This window comes from Podarcis raffonei, chromosome 5 (genome assembly GCF_027172205.1).
Source record: "Podarcis raffonei isolate rPodRaf1 chromosome 5, rPodRaf1.pri, whole genome shotgun sequence".
Taxonomy (NCBI): domain Eukaryota; kingdom Metazoa; phylum Chordata; class Lepidosauria; order Squamata; family Lacertidae; genus Podarcis; species Podarcis raffonei.
Window position 1 is genome coordinate 82504807 of NC_070606.1, and position 19440 is coordinate 82524246.

The 19440-nt window shown below is 43.4% G+C and overlaps 1 protein-coding gene across 2 annotated transcripts in view; it reads right to left on the reverse strand.

The window, feature by feature from the left end:
• KPNA4 (karyopherin subunit alpha 4) overlaps positions 1 to 5109 on the reverse strand; it is a 29828-nt gene extending 24719 nt beyond the window's left edge. Inside the window, exon 1 of one of the 2 annotated variants that reach the window (XM_053390410.1) lies at positions 4681 to 5107. In XM_053390410.1, coding sequence (XP_053246385.1) covers positions 4681 to 4749 — 69 coding nt within the window. In that variant the 5' untranslated portion in view covers positions 4750 to 5107. Of the gene's footprint in view, positions 1 to 4680 lie in introns of both variants that reach the window. The other variant, XM_053390411.1, reaches the window with a different exon arrangement.
• Positions 5110 to 19440: the final 14331 nt, after the last annotated feature.

Genomic DNA, 19440 nt, shown 5'->3' on the forward strand with positions numbered 1-19440 from the left:
ATGTAGCAATAAGGACAGTGCATGATCTGAGATTATGTCCCAGGATCTCTTGCAATGACGGCATGTAATTAGAAATGTGGGTCAGCATCCTCTGAAATATTGCAGAGGATCCTGTGATGCATCTCACTCAATATGCACTCAAACTATGTAGCAAAGTATTTCAGGAAGGTCCTAAATCTTCCCACACTCAAACTACAAACCAGCAGAGATTTCAGTGGTGTAACATTCAGAATGTAATGTCCCCAAGCTTCAGCATCAATACAGAATTGCAACATTATAAAAGTAGGATTTGCTGATGACAGCAGGACAGAACAACTTCTGAAGGAACTGTTGAGCATAATGACACTTGAAAAAATTCAAATCACACTACATAATGCATCTATGACAAGCATTAGGAGAGCACTATAGCAAAGCTTTGCTATAGGTCAATGTCAGAGAAACACTGATTTGTAGAGTTGTACCCCAAGGGTCATCTAGCCCAACCCCCTGCAATGCAGGAATCTCAGCTGAAGCATCAGTGACATATGGCCATCCAACCTCTGCTTAAAAACCTCCATGGAAGAAGCGTTCACAAGCTCCTGAGGGAGTTCCACTGTCCATACCACTGTCAAACAGCTCTTACTGTCAGTATTCTTCCTAATGTTTAGTCAGAAATTCCTTTCTTGGAACTTGAAGCCATTGGTGCGGGTCCTACCCTCCAGAGCAAGAGAAAACAAGGTTGCTCTATCCTCCATGTGACACCCTTTAGTTATCTTAAGATGGCTATCATATATCCTCTCAGTCTCTTCTTTTCCAAGCCAAATATAACCAATTCCTTCAAACCATTCCTCATAAAGCATGGTTTCCAGACCCTTGATCATCTTGGTTGCCCTCCTCTGCACATCACCTTCCAGTTTGTCAATATCCTTAAGTTGTGGTGCCCAGAACGAGACACAGTACTCCAGGTGTGGTCTGATCAAGACAGATTAAAGCAGAACTTTCCTTGATAAGGATATTATACTTCTGTTGATGCAGTCTAGAATAGCATTAGCTAAGCATGTGGTCTAGTAAGACCGGTCTTTTTCACATGTACTACCGGTAAACCAGATGTCCCCATCTTATATTTATGCAGCTGGTTCTTCCTGCTTAAGTGTAGAACCTTACATTCATCCCAACTGAAATTCATTTTGTTAGTTTGGGCCCAGTTCTCCAATCTGTTATGGTCATCTTGAATCCACATTCTGTCTTCTACTACATTAGCTGCCCATTCCAGTTTGGTACCATCAGCTAACTTAATTGGACCTGCCTCCATTAACCCCAAACCCCACTACTCCAATATTTTTTTAAAAAGACAGCAAGCTGGTTGTTCAACTCCATAACACATCTAATTGTTTAAAACACAAAGCTAGTTTAAAAGCCTGTGTTTGGACTTTACAAAATAGGTTTATTCATAGTCCACTAACCGTTAAGTAGTGTGGAACTGTGTTATTGATTTGCTCCCCTGATATATGTTATCTTGTATAACCTAATGGGCTTATTACTGTGACATAACTCTATGTGTGCTCAATTACCCCAAGAAATCCAGAGAATGTAGATCTGAGCATCCTAGGCTTTTTCAAGGAAGATATGCAGTTTTTTGGAGGGGGACTCTAAATGCACATCAAATATCCTGCACCCACAGCAAATAATTGGATCAGAGTGCATGAATACTTTGGCAATCAGAGCCTCAGAGACACTAATTTCAAAATGATAGAAGGTCTCTCGTACACTGGCATAAATCATGTCCTTTTCATTACTTTATCTCACAACGATCAAATGTTATCTGTAAAAATACTGCTTCAAAATTTATCTCTGCAAAAAATGGGTGCTTTACAAACTCCTGAAAATTAAATCATATGTTGGATTTTCCAACTGCACCTTGGAAACTAGGATTGCAGTTCTAAACATATTTATTGGAGATCAAGCCCAGCATAATACAATGAGAATTAATTCTAAGTAATAAACACACGTGGGATTGAACTGTAAAGCTTATTAGAATTAAAAGTGATCCAGTGTAAAATGCAGTGTTATAAAGGCTTATGTTAAATATGCCTATTCAGAAACAGCAGAACAGTAAGTAAATCCAGATCATGGTCACAAAGACAGATGGATTTTGGATGACTAAGGAATTTGATTCAATACTGGGGATCCCTTTGTCCTGGGAGACCAGGACTCAGGCAGAAGGTCTGTTTTCAGGAGAGCAGGGAAGTGGAACCTAGGGCTACCATGAAATATTCAGTTCCACACCCCATAGAGTGGTGTACAATCCTACTCTACAGAAAAGCAAAGTGGGAAAGCCCTCTTTTTAAAAAGCTGTATAGTTACCATGTCAACAGCTGACAGACTAATTCCAGTATTTTTCACGTTTTGAATGAAAGCTTTAAATAAGCATATCACAGAACAGATGCAAAATGTTCAGCAGTTGCTGCCTAGAATACATGACATTTATGAAGAATTCAAAGGTTATGCTAGCTGCTGGCAAGTATGCAGGTAAATTAGTGAAGGGCAAAAAATCAGGATATTTTCCCCAACTGATTATTCAGAAATACACAATATTTCTATGAAAAAATGAAAAGCTGGGGAAGCAGTATACAAGTCATGGATTCTTCTGGGAACTCTTGGAACTACAGTTTTTTTCAGAGAGATCAAGGCTCTTGAAAAAAGTGCATCAACCTCACACAATTAATCACTTTCACTTAAGGAAAAATTGTGATTTTTAGGCCTCTCTAAATGAAACATGAAGTGACATCTTTTAAACATTTACTCAGAAGTCCCACTGGATTCAATGGGATTTACTCCAGACAAGTGTATATATAGGATGGTAGTTTTAAGAATAATAGCTATACTGTGACTATCTTCTCAATTTAAAGATGAGATCGAGGCTAAAGGACTGTTTACCTGACAGCAATTCTGGGGGCAAGAGAGATATAAACTGGGACATATCGCTTTCATGCACTTAACAAATGCATGTTAAGTGCCATGGGTGGCCAATCTGTGACACAGACAATGTAATTGGCGGGTATCTGCTCACCAGAACTGTGTGACTGCATGTTCCATAGCTCAGCATCTAGGGGCACAAACTATCTCATGGCACACCAGGGGGTGGGGTTACATATGTATTCATTTGGCTCTAGATTGGCAAATGCTCAGAAGAAGAGGAGCTTGGATTTGATATCCCGCTTTATCACTACCCTAAGGAGTCTCAAAGCGGCTAACAATCTCCTTTCCCTTCCTCCCCCACAACAAACTGTGAGGTGAGTGAGGCTGAGAGACTACACCACGCTGGCTTTCAGACATGCCTTGTGGCATCAGCTAGCCAAGAAGCCTGACCACCACTGTTATACACTGTGGTGTATAACTTGGGACAGAATCCTGAGCTGCTCCAACCTGTGTTGATATTCTACACTGCTGAAAAGAGGGGTAATTATGTTTACATGCTTTTGCTCTTCACAGCTGACTATATCCATAGCCAGATCTTTGACGAGACACTTGAAGTCATACTCTTATTTTATTTTTAAACACAGGGAAGACACAGATTGTCAACTTGGTGAAAAATACTTGGAAATATTTCCCATTTAACTGCTTTAAGTTTAAACTAGCATTTAAATAAAATGCATGTGAACATGTTTCTTCTGAACACAGGTGAATGGTTCTGGGAGCAGTCGCTACCTTTGAAGAAATGCTGATTAAAATTTGGTTTTAATATGGTCAACTTGGGGCTGGGTTTTACATATTTTAAAACGCTGCATGCGTATTCTGCCTGTTTGCACCGTGACAGTGTGGCTGAGGAGGCTAATTACATCGAGTACTGCCAGGTTACACGGTAGTTTGTGTGTATGCGTGTGTGTATACACACACACACACACACACACACACACATTTACAGACAAACACACACACACACACACACATACAAACTACCGTGTTACCTGGCAGTACTCGATGTAATTAGCCTCCTTAACCACACTGTGTATATAAATATATAAAACGTGTAGCGCCCTAAAAGCTATTTCCTAAAAGTCTGGTTCCTACGGAGAAAACGCGTGTCACGGGAAGCGGAGAGAGAAAACAGAAGAGAAAACATGTCATCTGACAGGCAGTTTCCATGTCAGGCAGCTGAGTGGGTGGGTAGAGAGGGGCGCCTCCATCCGCTCCAGCAGGGCTGCTGCCCCCCTCCCATTTCCCGCTCTGCTAACCCTGGCCCCAGCTACTGCCCCTTCCCACCCGCCTGCCGGGAAAGTCCGAGGCCCAGGACGGAAAAGGAGAGGCAGAAAAGGCCTGCCCCGCTCTCTCCTCCAACGCCCCCCCCCCCGCGAAGCATCCTCGCCACGGCGAGCAGAAGCGGCCAGGCCTGGGCCCTCCCAAAGCCCGCGGGTACGGAGTGGCGACGCGTCCCCTCGTGAGGGAAAGCCAGCCAACCCCACCCACCCGCCGGCCGGTCTGCCCTGTCTCTCCGCTGACGGAGCGGCCGAGTCCGGCTCAGGCCTCGCCTCGAGATAGGTAGGCCCCGCCACGGGAGATTAGCAGAGACGCCACAGCCAACCGCCTCTGCGGCGGAGGCCTTGTCCGAACTGATCCCCGACCTCGCTTGCCGGCTCACCCGGCCCCTCCCTTCGCGCGAAGCGGGCTGCTAGGCCCGGGCTAAGGAGGGAGAAGAGCTACCTCCAGGTCTCGGCCTTTGTTCTTAAAGTTCTTCAGCCGTTGGTTGTCCAGCTTCTCGTTGTCGGCCATGGCGGGAGGTAGGGAGCGCGGCCTCTCCTCTTGCCTCTCCTCCCTCCTCTTTCTCCGTCGACACCCAGGCCGGACCCAGCCGGGCCCCTTCTTCCCGGCGCCGCTTCCGCCCCTTCGCCTCGCTCGCTCGCCTTCCCTTCTGCGCCGCGGCGGGTCTCCCTGGCTGGCCTGGCTTGGTGGCGGGCTGGCGGGCCAAACCGGGCGGCCTCCTCCTCCTCCTCTCGCCTGCTCAAGTCGCTCCCCGCTGGCTTAGGCCTTCCCAGGGCGGCGGAATGTGCCGGTAGCGAAGGGAAGAGAGAGCGAGAGAGAAAGATAGGGGGGAGGGAGGGGAGGGGACGGGCATGGGGCAGGGGAGGAGGCAACAGCCTCGCTCTCAGACGGACGGCAACGGCCACGCCCACCTCTCCCTCCCTCGCGCGCGCTCGCTCTCCCTCTCGCTCTCCACCCCTCCTCCCGGCACCATCCCCCTCCGACAAGCGCTGGCCTGATTGGCTGGCTCTCCTTGATGGGCAAAGGGGAGGCTCGCCGGCACACTGGAAAGAGTGGAGGTGGGTGGGAGGAAAATACGCATTCGAGGGGGAGGGGGGAGGAGGAGAGGAGGAGAAGGCGGGGCCGTGAGGGGAGCGGACGGCGCGAGCTCGTGTTTCGCAGCGCATTTCCTTCCCCAACCGCCAGGGGGGAAGCGGCTCTTTCCCCGCCCCCTCACGCGCGCACACGCCCAGGCGCGAGGCCCTGGCAGCCATTTTGGGGGCTGTGAGGCGGCTTCGGGAGCGCCGTCCCCGGAGTAGGGCAGGAGGAGCTCTTAGGCTGGCCGCTTTTGGCAGGGGAATAAAAGGCACGCCTGGGTTGTTTTCGGCAGATTTCTCCCTTCCTTCGTTTCTTTCCTCCCCCGCCCACCGTCGTATCGGAGAAGAGCCGGAGAAGCTCGCGGAAAGCCCTGGTTCAGTAGTTGCGCACTAAGTCGCGTTGAGTTCAGTGGTGCGAGGTTAACCCGCAGGAAAACGCGGCGTAGGATCGCAGCCTGTGTGTGTGTGTGTATCTTTTTTTGGAAACTTGAGTCGCCAAAGTCAGCAGGTAAGCCGCAGGGGTCAAGCATGTTCCGCGGGGAGGCACGGTAACGCTCCTTCCCATCTCCGGCGGCTCCTGCCAGAAAACTCTTGCGGAGCAGAGGCGGACTCAGCATCGCACACTTCCGATAAAGAAGAGCGCTGATCGAGGACGTGAAATCGGGCGCGTCCTAATCTGAACGTTTGAAAAGACGAAACGGCGCGGTTTTATTGCGCCTGCTGGGAGAACCGAATATAGAAACCACACGGGCGCCGTCCCCGTTTTGCTGTCCTCTGTGCGGTTCCATTGGCAGTTGCCAGGGTTGTAATAAACTTCTGAACTCTTGTTACAGTTGTGATAATTGTATTATTCTCGACTTGGGTTTTTTCTGAGGGCACGGGGCCTTCCTATGCAGAAATCGTGCACATGATAAAATTATCTTAAGACTATGGTTCCCAGTTACTGGGGGTCTCCGGAATGCACTCGGGGGTCTACAGCTCCATCCCTTTCTTCCCCTCCCAAACTTATTTTTTTGGTCATTTTGCATGGTAATATCGCAGGTGTTATGGTCTGTTTTAGTGCTGTGTACTTTTTCCACATGTTGGCCAAAATCGGTTTTGAAGTCATACCGCAATAACGATTCTGACCAGCAATATGCAGCAATATATATCGCTCCTCTCATGAGGAAGAGCAGGGCAGCTGATTTCAAGGCCCCATGGATATCGCACAACATTTCTGAGCTGAGGGCGACCAGGGCAGCCAACCTCACTTCAAGGTACCGTGGCACAACCTTCACCTTGGCACCAAGGCTGAGCAGCTTCTCACAGTCAACAGGAAAGCAGCAGCAGCAGCCACAGTGGGAGTGCATCATCGCTAGCTGTACCCCCCCATCCCCTCCCACTCAAACCATGTATGCAAGGTGACTCCACTTCCTCTCCTCCCCCTACTCATCTGATCTCCGTGACTGCTTCTTCCCTCATGCCTACATCGTGATATATCGGAATATTGTGATGTTTAGCTGCTGATATATCATGATGTTGAAAACATATCGCTCAGCCCTAGCCTGTTTTTTTTTAATACACCTAAAATCCTTTGCTGATTAGAGGCTACCCCATATTTTGTTCAAAAAATTGCTTTGCAGAGGTAACTACCATTGAGTTATCAAAAGTAGAGGGGGCTGTGGCTTGGCTTTTAAAAAATAGGGGGTCCTCCGTAATTAGCTAATTGGGAACCACTGATCTAGGGCAGGAACTTTAATAATTTCGCAAAAAAAAAAAGCAAAACAGGAGATGCAATCTTTTCTACTTTGGTTTTTTGAATATTGGTGGGAACTCTCTCCTGCTAAAAATTCTTAAGTATCTAGTGTGACATTCATATTGTCTCCCCACCTGCTGCTCTTGCATAATTGTTAACTGCATGTAAAACCATAGTATGTGTTTCATTCCATTCAATGCTCTGCTTTTGGAACGAATCGGGAAATGAGCATTGGGAAGAGAAAATACATCTTGTTGGTGGAATGGGTGCTAGCCAGTTGGTGCCAGTCAGAATTAGCTTCTGTTGCTAACTTACAAAACTAAATTATTTTTTCAACAAAAATAGCAGGTAGCTGTGCTTGTTCATTAAAAAAAAACAACCAAAACCAACAGTTCCTGTAGTAGAAAGTCTGGACTCCAGTTCCCATTGGCTTAAGACAGGAAAAAGCTTATGATGGGAGAGTGAAGGGAAGCAAGGGTTAGTAAGTCACTCTGATCCCTGCATGGTGCTGTGCCTGAGCCAGCAACCTGGGTTCTCCTTGAACCTTTTCAAAATGGTGAAAGCAGAACAAATACAGGCATCCTCTGATTCTGGTTGTTTTCCAGGTTATCGTGCATGATGGTGGAACACACATAAGCCTGTTCTGCCCCCTTTCTGGCCACTTTTGTGTCCCTCTGATGTGTACATGAGCAGTCACCATCACACGCATATCAAACACATGTAAATTGGTCATTGCCTGTACCTTAAAGAGAGAACACAAGGCGTTAATGTTCTTTTTTGGGTCCTGAGTAGTTCCAATGGAATAATAAACCTGTGGAGAAGGCATGGGCTGGAGAATCCCACAGAGACCAAACAGACTTAAAAGGTTTTGTTTTCTGAGGGGAAGGGTTACATAAAACAAGGGAATGAAATTGTGAACCTGGCTAGATAAGGGGTTTGTATACTAGAGTGGAAGTTTCGAGCTGTGGGGGATTTAGGGTCCGGCTTGCAGGACAAAGTTGAATTTTATGTCCAAAATTGAATACTGATTCTAAGTCAGATTGATATTTACCATAAGCATCAGCGTAAAAGTACTGAATGCAAAAAAGATTCTGTATGTAGCCTTGGATAAAATATCCTAACCTTAAAAATGCGAGCGACTCATCACTTTACTGGTAGAGATAATGTTAGTTGAAAAGAAAGGTGCTTTAGTTCTTGTCAGCTAATGAACAGCCAGAAGTGTGTGTCTGTGTTGGTCATGTACAAAAGGCACCTGCTGCTAAATAAGATGGATTTGTATCCAACCAGAGCTTTTGGTCCTCATGGAAGAGAGAACAAATTTCCCTCTTGTTAGGGAAGGTAACTAGTATATACCATTGTATACTTCCTCTATCATGATTGCAAAGAAAACACCATGCCTTGATTGCACCGTCACTTGTAGCAGAAAACTCAAAAGAGCCAGGGGCGCATCCTGTATGACAGCAAGACGAAACATCACAGAAATAATCGCTAGAAGAAGAAAAACAATATTTTGCAACCAGTGAAGCTTCTGCACTACTTTAATGAAGACCTCAGCACATTTCAGCATGGTCGAAAAATGCTTCTTGGATCTGAGTGTTCTATATTGCTTACATGCATCATATGCAGGAATTATCATCCCCATATGTTTTAGCTTCTCTTATATAAAATTCCACATGCTACACAGTTTGAACAGGCATCTTTTCAACGTTTCACCAAATTTTAAAGTTTTCTATTGCATTAATTTGGGGTGGGGGTTGTTCCTTTGAAAAAACAAGGATAACTTTTTCCTGCATTTTCTTCTTCTGGACCTTCACATCTTTTTCTTAAGAGTTAAGTTAAAACATTTTCATTTTAACTGATAAAGGCTGATCTTTATGCATGGAATTCAACGATGTTTTTTACTTAGAGTAGACCCACAAAATTAATGAACATGAATAAGTCCATTCATTTCAATGCAACTACTCTGAGTATTATTATTATTATTAGCCTTTATTCGCATAAGTTTAAACAATAAAATCATACAAAGACATCCGAATACATTGATAATCCAAACACATACAATATATAAAAGACTAGATAGCCACCATTGAATAAATCAGGCAACTTTAGATTTAATTTTAAAGATCTCTGCTAAATACCCCGAAACAATCTTCGTAGTTTACTCTGAGTAAAACACTGAGTAAAACTTAGTTGAATACCACGCTATGTTCCCATATTATTGTATATTTGTATTGTTATTTACTGATAATATATTATGTATAGTCACTATCCTACAACGTTCAGTAAAGTTTGTTAAAATATGTTCCCGTTGCTTGCCTGTTACCTGGGAATATCAGTGCAGACCATAATGGGAATATTGCTAAGGACTTTGTGCTGGATCCAAGATCTCATATTTCCCAGTTCTGTAATGATCAGAAGCTTATATCACCTACCTATGTTCCATAGAAATGATTATTGAAGCCATTGCTAAATTAAGAAATAATTTAGGTTGTAATTCTGTGCATACCTGCTTTGGAAGAAGCTTAATTCAAAACACACCCACACTCACTTCTGTAAACATGCATGTATAGAGTCCCTGTAAGTTTGAAGACAAGCTTAGAATATTCACATGGGAAATGGAAGCCAATTAGTTTGAACATATTCTTGTCATTTAACATTAAAGGAGGAAAATTTACAATATTCATAATTTAGTATGTGCCCCCCAGACACATCATCCCAGGAAGTTTTCCAGTCAGTTGCTTGCCTGTGAATCTGGCTCAGCAGAAGTTTTTCTAATTGCTTAGACCAGTGAATAGCTAGCTCCAGAAACTTTCATGGGAGACATGCTCTGGTAAAAGGTGAAAAGAAGCCTCTTTGTTGACTTTCCTTTGACCAGAGCTGGCTGGTGACACCCAGTCTTAATCACTGCCAGGCATCTCTCAGATTAACATGCACACCCAGTTCAGAGTTGAGAAGCAGGCTTAAATCCTGACAGCCAAGCTCAGTAAAGGACCTGTGCTTGGGATTTTTATTCAAATATCTTCTTATGCTTGGTTGTGTTTGTTTTTTATTTTAATTGACTTAAAGGCTTGTTACTCAGTGCAGTCCCCAAGTGGCACAACTAGGCAGTACCTGATTGACAGAATAAAATAATAGAAATTCTGCAATGGTCTTTCCAATAAACAATTCCACTTTTCTATATTGTGCAGCTTGTTTTGAACTTCATATCCAACAAGAAGTCATTTCTTTGGCCACAGGCTGCCATGGCAGAGACAAGATTAGAATTTTGCTGCCAATGCAAGCTGAGTCAGAGGAGAATTGATAAGGAGACAGCCTGTTTGCTGTGCACATGTAATTTCAGCAATAGTAACCAGAGTAGGCAAAAACTAATGGTTTGCGTAAATACTGTTCTTTTCACGTTTGCCCTAGTTAAGGAAGTCTCTTTCAAAGTTAGGAACAATTGCTGAGAATTTATGGGAGTTCTTTTATCTCACAAAGAAATAACCAGTATCTTTTCAGGGTTTAACTATTCATTTTTTCTGGAACTGCCCCAATGTTACAGCAATGTTCAGCTCAGTGATTAATGTTTTTTCCCCCAGAACTTAATAATGATTTGCTGGTGCACTGTGCCTGCTTATTGCTTCCTATATCCCCTGCTGCCTCCTTTCATTCTTACACTGCAAGCTCTGTGGGGCACAAACCGCAGCCCTGCCTGGGGGAGTTTCATGGGGCACTGCTTCTAAGCTGGGCTCTATCTACTCCTCCTGCTTCTTTCCTTTATACTCTCCTGTCCATTTCTTGTTCCATCCTATAACAGATTGTGTAGGCGTATTTTTCTTGGGGGGGGGTGTATTTTCACAACAGCTCTGCAGGAAGAGAGCCTCTTCTACACCACCGAGGAGCCACAAATTGATTCAATTTGCTTTTTTTTATTGCCGCCACCCTATCTTTCAAGCCATAAAGATTCCCAAGTGAGCTTGCTTTATTTATTTAACAAAAACTATATATTGCTTGATCGTAAGAAACCTCTAAGCAGTTTGCTTATTTATGTAAGGTTTACTTACTTATGAAAAAAAAAATGACTGCTATCTCAGGGATGGAGCCGCTGGAGCAGCTCACGGTCACCATAAAAATCTATCGCAATAAAAACAGTGTAAAATCTCCATAAATATAATATGCATATACAATATAAAACAGCATGAAAGAAAATCCAGCCATGCAAATGCCCATTAACAAATTGCAGGAGCTTGATCAACAGCCTGGGAGAACATTGCATTTCACCTTCCTGTAAAAGGAGGCATTTCAGCTGTTGGGAGCTGTGTGGTCTGCTGCCGGGCTACATGCTCCTTTCTTCCCCATGGAACTGCAGGTCTTTTCACTGTCCAAAGGCAGAAAGAGAGAAAAGTTGGCAGCCTGGGTGTAGCCAGGACTTGGGGGGGGACAAAACCTCAGCTATCTATTTATATTGATTTGACTACACCCATGGTTGGCAGATAATCAGTTGCCTGACTGCACACTTCACATATCGGGGATTGAGGGCATAAACACATGGTAGACTTAGCCAGTGTCTGAGATGCCACTAAAAACAGCCTTCCTTTAGCGGTTGTGTTTATAACAATTGGGACTACTTGCTGGAGGAGACTCTTGAGAGACCCATGGACTGCAAGAAGATCAAACCTATCCATTCTTAAGGAAATCAGCCCTCAGTGCTCACTGGAAGGACAGATCCTGAAGCTCAGGCTCCAATACTTTGGCCACTTCATGAGAAGAGAAGACTCCCTGGAAAAGACCCTGAGGTTGGGAAAGATTGAGGGCACAAGGAGAAGGGGACGACAGAGGGCGAGATGGTTGGACAGTGTTCTTGAAGCTACCAGCATGAGTTTGACCAAACTGCGAGAGGCAGTGGAAGACAGGAGTGCCTGGCGTGCTCTGGTCAATGGGGTCACAAAGAGTCGGACACGACTAAACAACAACACACGGATCACTCCAAATTCACTCTGCGGACCACATGGTGAATTGTCTGTGTGGGATGAAGGTTGCAGGTGTCACCTAAATAGCTTGGTAGATAGTGCTGGAGAGGAGTCAGTTGTCATGGTGCATGCTGGCACCAATGGCAGATGTGAGGTAATCGGAGCAAAATTTAGGTTGCCAGGTAGAATACTGAAAGCCAGGACCTCCAAGGTAGCGTTCCCTGAAATGCTACCAGTTTCACGCAAAGGGCCAGCTAGACAGGCACAGCTCTGTAGTCTCAATGAGCCGATGTGAGGATGGCTTTGGATTAGTTAAGCTCCACTTAAACTGGGATGAAACCAGACAGTTGGTGCTTAAATTTAGAAGAAGAAAGGTGTCTTAGCAGCTGAGAAGGGTCCAGTTCAGAACAATCCCCATAGGGGACAAAACATTGTAGGTCAAACAACAAGCTGTTCTGAGAGTCTTTTTGGCTAAAGGGCCAGGTATAAAATGCTGTAAGTAAATACGCGACAGCCCTCAAATAATTGAATCAGAACTGAATCTATGATTATTTACATATATTTAAAATTGAAGGTTTAAGTGGTATGTATCAATGCTACATAAGAAGAAAATGCAAAATGTTAAAACTAGAACCTACAAAAAGGCTTTCCTAAATAACCAATGAACTTTGCTGTTTGTTTTGAAAGAATCAAGCCTGTCTGGATTAATAGAGACAATTTCTCAGTGTTTGTTTTGCAAGATCCTAGCTAAATCTTAATTTTACATGAAGTTACAGCATTTCACACTGGCTCCTTCTGTACTTCTAATTGCAACGAGTGTAACAAACCAACAGATGGCTCACTTTTGAAAAGCTCTTAACTACAACAGAGTGCCTCCTTGTGGTATCCTATGCTAATAAGGAACTCATTCCTTGAATGAGGATCCTTGAGTAGCCAAAATGGCACCATCCATGCCCAAGAGGAAGGCGTAAGCAGGTTTGGGAAAACCCCAAGGTTTGCAGGGTGGGGAGTGGAGACAGACCCAAAAGAGCCTAGTAAGGGTTATGCATGATCAGCTGGCCAGGGAATTCTGATTGCTGGGTGGGTGGGGAGGAAATGGAATGGAGTTCCTGGAAAAGGGCAAGGCTGGTTGGAGCACTCTCTACTGGAAGATTTTGTTGCAGGTCCCACTTGTGTCAGTTTTTTTCTAATGCAACTTTGCAATGCCTGTTTCTTTGGGGTCAGGTGAGGATCCCAAGGAGGTGACGGTGCCTTACTTAACTTGAGAGAAGGCCGCCTTTCCCCACGGATTTTGATTTTTTTTAAAAGGATGTACCTTTTGAATTGACTTTCACTTAACTCTTTTCCACTTTCAGTTCCAGTGCAGATTGCACTAAGGATAAATACCATTTTTAAAATTTATTCTCTGGATGTATATCTTAACCTTAACTGGCCTGGGGCTGACCTTGTGAAAACGTAGCTCATTTGAATAATTTGATCTGACTTGTAATGCATTAGGCTGATTAGAAAGCAAGGACAATTAGAGGCATGTTAACGATAGGATCTAGAGATGTAGGAGCATTGATAGCAAGAGAAGGAGGTTCTAAAGTTCATGTGTTACAGTTCCTGACTGCGCCACTTCTGTCTAAGTCTCAGGAGCACCTATGCCTATTCACAAAGATCACAGACTGACATTACCTGAAGTCATTTGTATGATCAGGCGCTTCCACACAGCGTTTTATCAGCTACTGCCCCAGTTCCCATTCTGGCCATGATGTTTTTTGAAAGGTCCTGCATAAAGATTGTCCCTGCAGAGGTGCCAATTCATACAACCTGCTTCCATGAAGTCCTGGCCAGGTTGTGAGGCTGGCGATAATAGCTGTGTGTGCTCCCAGAGACACTACATGCAGGAAACCCTTAAGCCCTATGTGATATCTTAAGCTTTTACTGTACATTTTCAGACATTTTAAATAAAAATATCAGGAAGCTAGATGATATGTATTTGTCTGAAAATACAAAAATGTCCATGCTATTTTTTATTTTATTTTTTAGGAGATAACACATGTAGGATTAAGGAACCAGGTATCTATGAGGCATTTGCAGCCCACGATTTTGATTTCAGTACTGTACTGGACCTGTGCTCGTATTCGCTTTCATAGAAGATCTACTCCAGGTTTTCTCAAAGCTACCTGTGCTGGTCCCGGGGGGTTACAGTGCGGCAAGGTCCGAGTCCAGTCCGAGGTCGAGGGGTGGTATGGAGGCTGTCCGTCAAAGCTGAAGCGGGGTCCAAGACAGGGAGTCAGGCGAGGTCAGGAACTCTGGCAGAAGAGCAGGACAGGGTGCAGACAGGTACCACTTACCAACAATGTTGCTCCCAAAACCTGGGACTGGGCAGGCTGACTTCTATCTGCCTCAAGGCATAGGGCGGTCCCGGTCCACAGGTGACTTGCTTCTCCTAGCCTGGAGCCGAGCACTCCTCCTGCGAGAACTTAGTTCCCTCCACCTCTCTGCCCTGAGCCTCTGCAGCTCAGGAGAGTCTAGAGGGTTACCAGACCCAGAGGCAACCTCACCTTCCCCTGACGGGGCTAAGAGTGAAGCACCTGCAGGCAATGGGTCCTCCATCACCTCAGGAATCAGAGCAGATTCAGCTGGTGTCTGCTCCTGAGGATCCAGCACAGGTAAGGACCCTTCAGACTCAAGCCCCAGCCCCGGCTCAGCTGGTCCTGGAGGCAGGGACTCCTGTGCAGGCTGGGGTTCCTCAGGTTCAGCCTCTGAATCTGATTTCCAGGCCATCACACTACCTTTGTTTCAACAGTGTAACATAGGGTGTAAAAAGTATTTTAGCTGTCATGATTAAACAACAAAGAGTTAGAAACTTTTGCTGATTTACTGTGTATCACCCAGACACCTGCCAGTGTATCAAGCTCTACCATCGGTTATGGTTGTGGATGATGGGAGTTGCAGTCTTAATGTCGAATGAAGAGCACCATATTGACCATCCCTAGGCAGTGGCGCTGGAGCTGGGAGTGTTCAGTACCCTTTTATGTGCTCCTTTTCCTAGGATGTGCACAAACTGCTCAGCAAACATTGACATTGTATTCCAGAGCTTGCTGCTACAGGACAGATGTGTCTCATTCCACAAAGATGTTTCCAAGCAAGCCACTGTGTTACTGTGCACCAGTTGGAGCGACAGGGCGGGGCGAAGGTACCTAGGTTTTGGGAATCAGGGAACAGTGGCCTTTTAACCTCAACAACAGTATAGAGTTGTTGTCTTTAATAAGCTATGGACAAAATGAATGCATCAAAGGAAGTTGGTTTTGTTCTGTTTCGATGAAACGAAATGAAGTTTTGTGCTAAAATGCGAGGTCCTCCTTGCTTCAACAGAACTCTGCCATTGCCCTCTCTGGGCAGGGTTTTTGTTTCGGGTTTGGGGAGGCGCTGTGTGTAATAGGAATTTTGAGGTCTTAAATATATGTTAAATGTTCATAAGTGTACCAACCAAGCACGTACATAGATCAGCACAGGAAGACCAACCTGAAACCATTTTTGATTCCCAAACTGACCAAATGTTTTCTCTGCAAGGTCAAAGGAAAATGGAAAAGCCTCCCCATTGTCTTTTCCTTCACAAATCCTGTCTTAAGGGCACATTTAAGATATGAATAGGGTGTGCGCCTGTGACCTGGCTCAGGAACGAAGTATTTATCATTACAAAAGACTGGCCAGGCTCCCCAGGCAATTCAGTCAAGTGACCATTAAACAGGTAACCTGTCAAGAGGACATAAACAACATTCAAATATCTGTTTTAGACCACCTTTTCTGTGATGTAGGTATGATGTTTCTGGGGGTGGTGGTCTTGGGTTACACCCCTTCTGTGATGTATGTATGATGTATGGAGGGGTGGTCTTGAGCTCCAGGGCAGGGAATTTAAAATGTCTATATAAGGGCAGGCACACCTTGGTTCTGGGTTCCTCCTCCCTCCCGCGTGTGGTGAGTGAGGACCCTGTTGCAACAGATCAATAAAGATCAGGCTTACTAGCTGCTTTGCTTCTCAATATTCTCTGGTTGGCCTCTGTTATTTTCTCCTACCAATAGGGAACCTATGTAAGGACTCTATATGGGCTCTTGGATACCCCATAAGGGAAAAAAGGGCAGATTTTTGTTTACAACATGTGTCACATCAGAATTCCTTTCACCCCTCTGCCTTGGCTTCCCACCAAGAGTTAAAATTCCTGAGCTCTCAGTTAATCTCTTCCTCCTAGCATCTGCTGGCAGCTTTCCCAGTCCAGTATGAGAAGAGAGGGATTGGCCCCCTTGAATGAGGAATTCCAACTCTGCCTCTCTCTGGGCCCAACCTTCTGTGTACTTCCCAGATTTATTCTCTTGGCGGGAGTGTGGGGCAGGCGGCCAGGTTGAAGAGAAGAAACGTGGGTCTCTTTATGCCCTGTGGGGAACCTTCTGTGTAAGAATACCAAATCTACAGCGGACTGGATTGAGCCCAGTGTGATTAACTCAAGGACCTGAAACAAAAGCTTCCAACAAACCATTTCATGACTCTCCAAGTAATAAAACTGTTCTAACGGGATGTGCAAATATTCTCAATCCATTTAAGAGAGTAAACATATATACATGATGCAAATTACACAAGAGTTTGAAAATCGACTCTCAAAATCTAGCTTCTGTGGACTGTTTTCCCCCCAGTCTTCGAAAATCTGCTACTTGGAATGGATCCTTTCTTCTAAATATGGATGCAGCAGATTCACCAGTTTGGAAGAGGGTTCTGTTGCAAACAAGCAGGATTTATCCCAGCCAAGGGAACCGATAATCCGGGAAATGACCTGTTTATTCACCCTCATTTGTTTGCACAAAGTTTGTGTGGAGATTATAAGATGTTGACTTTTTACTTGGCATCATTTCAGATTTGTTTCTTAACACTTCTAATTTGGGGCTAGAGGACAGGGGAATGGGTTTGTTGCACAACAGTGCTGAAATTGCATTAATTGTGCACTCTTGAATCCCACCCACAAACTTGCAGCAGTCTGGAAGTGCCTGCAGAGAAAAGTGAGCTCCTCTTTAATAAAGAATAATAAAAAATTATTTATACCCTGCCCTTCCCGGTTCAAAAACCGGGCTCAGGGCAGCTAACAAATAATTTAAAACACTTTAAAACACTTAATTATAAAATTTAAAGAGCCACTTATGTTGCATGGAACAAAACTGAAAGTGGAGCAAGCTGCTAGATGTCACTGTTTCAGGCTTGTCTATTTACCTAACAAACTGGTTTGACCATGTTTGACCATAATGCCTTAAAATGTGGCTGTATTCCATAATCTTAGAGGGGAAAATATGAAGCAACAAGTTAAGATTTCAACCTTAAAGGCACAGCCTAGAACCGTTGACATCAGTGGGAAACTGGAAATACAGATTGTTAATAAGATGCATTGAAGCCATACATATGCTTCATAAAGATAAATATAATTTTAAGACAGAGCAGGCTGTTTTCCAGCGATACATATCAAGGAGCATGAGTAATTAATATACTTCAATATTTCTCTCCATCTCTAATAACAGGTGAATGGGGCATTCTTACAACTGTCAATGAGGCAACATTTTTGTAAGCCTTTTTTGAATATTATCTAGATTCATATATGAGGTGGGATGGGCAAGGAGGAGGCTGCTAGAGAATTGTCCTTCACTCCCAGTTCACTGTGACTGGGAGTGATAGGTCCAGCAGGCAAATACTGTATACAGTGGTACCTCGGGTTAAGAACTTAATTTGTTCTGGAGGTCCATTCTTAACCTGAAAACTGTTTTTAACCTGAGGCACAACTTTAGCTAATGGGGCCTCCCGCCGCCGTTGTGTGATTTCTGTTCTCATCCTGAGGTAAAGTTCTCAACCCGAGGTACTATTTCTGTAACCTGAAGCATCTGTAACCTGAGGTACCACTGTACTCTTCATTAGTGATGATAAATTCTCGAGAATAATGAGAATATTAGAGAATTTTCATTTAAAATAGGAGAATATTCATTTCAATGCATTGAAAATTATATAATTAGTTAATATACATGTTTATTCATGGGTAAACTTGTTCAGATGGCAACCAAAAACTGTACAGATACTTTTATTCAATGGGGTAATACAGTGATTCACATTCTTTGATTTTTTTTGTACCAAACTTGAAACATCTAATGATGTTGTGCATGTATGAAATGTAGCTTTTAAAGTAAAAGGAATATAAAAAACCCTCAGGTCTGCTACATAAGTATGTTCTTTAATAAACATATCTACATGGTACAGTATTTTCAGTGCAACACTAATAAAATCAATATAAAGTTTAAAATAAATGCTATTTCCATAAAATAAAACACAAATAATCAGTAATGACAAGTTACATAACATCAGAAATGCAAATCACTATCTGCTTAGACAAGTAAGGCAACACATAACATATTTAAATTATAACTGACAAATTGGCACAAGAAAGAAATTTATTTTAAAAATAGGCATTAAGTAACAAGTCTCAAATGTTTATAAATTTATATTGACTCCTCAAACATCTTAAGAGGATAAGTCACCATCTTTGTCTCCACTGGTAACAGAGCTTTCAGTTCCACACTGATCATCTGTCAATCTCTGGAAAATGGCACCTTGTACCATTTAATGGCACTGCAAAAAACAGTTACTGGCACTAAATAAAAATATAGAAACGTCAACTGTTTAAATCAAGGCTACCTCACATGCTGTTACACATAATTGTATAGGCCTAGGTACTTTAAGTGTATAAAGTATTAAAGCTACTTTCTGTATTAAAAAAAGAAAATCACACTGTATGGCCAAGGGTATAGAATTGCTAAGAATAAGGTCACACTAAAATAGAAAAAAGGCTATTACATGTAGCTGAAATACATATGAATTCAAATGTTCATCAAATTAAATGAATGTTGTTTTTAAAACTAAAAAAAATGTTTTCTGTAGCTCACATTTCAGAACTGCCAATGGTGAATGACACAATACCCAGTAATGTAACTAGATTAAAAAAAATCATTATTCATTAGTTACACTGGCAATATCACAGCTTGACTTATTATTTACTAGATTTTTTTAAAATGTGGGTTGTAAAACTGGTTCTTACATTAGAATTTACAGTTTGTGGAGAATATTCTCTGGAGAATACTCTCACCTCACATCACTACTCTTCATCCACCCTTCACATTTGAAGGCTATCCCTTCCCAATATAACCCTTTCATATATATGAAAGTGAATATATTAAGGATTTATTTAAGGGAAGCAGACTAGGTTAACTATATACACTTTGAAACAAGGCTAAAAACATGCGGGTACAGGAACTCGGACCGCATTCAAACTTTCTCCAGTCAACTGTTGCATAGTTTTCTTTGGCAGTTATACTACTTTTGTTATGGGTACCAAATATTTAAAATTTCAAGAACATTCTAGTCCACTTT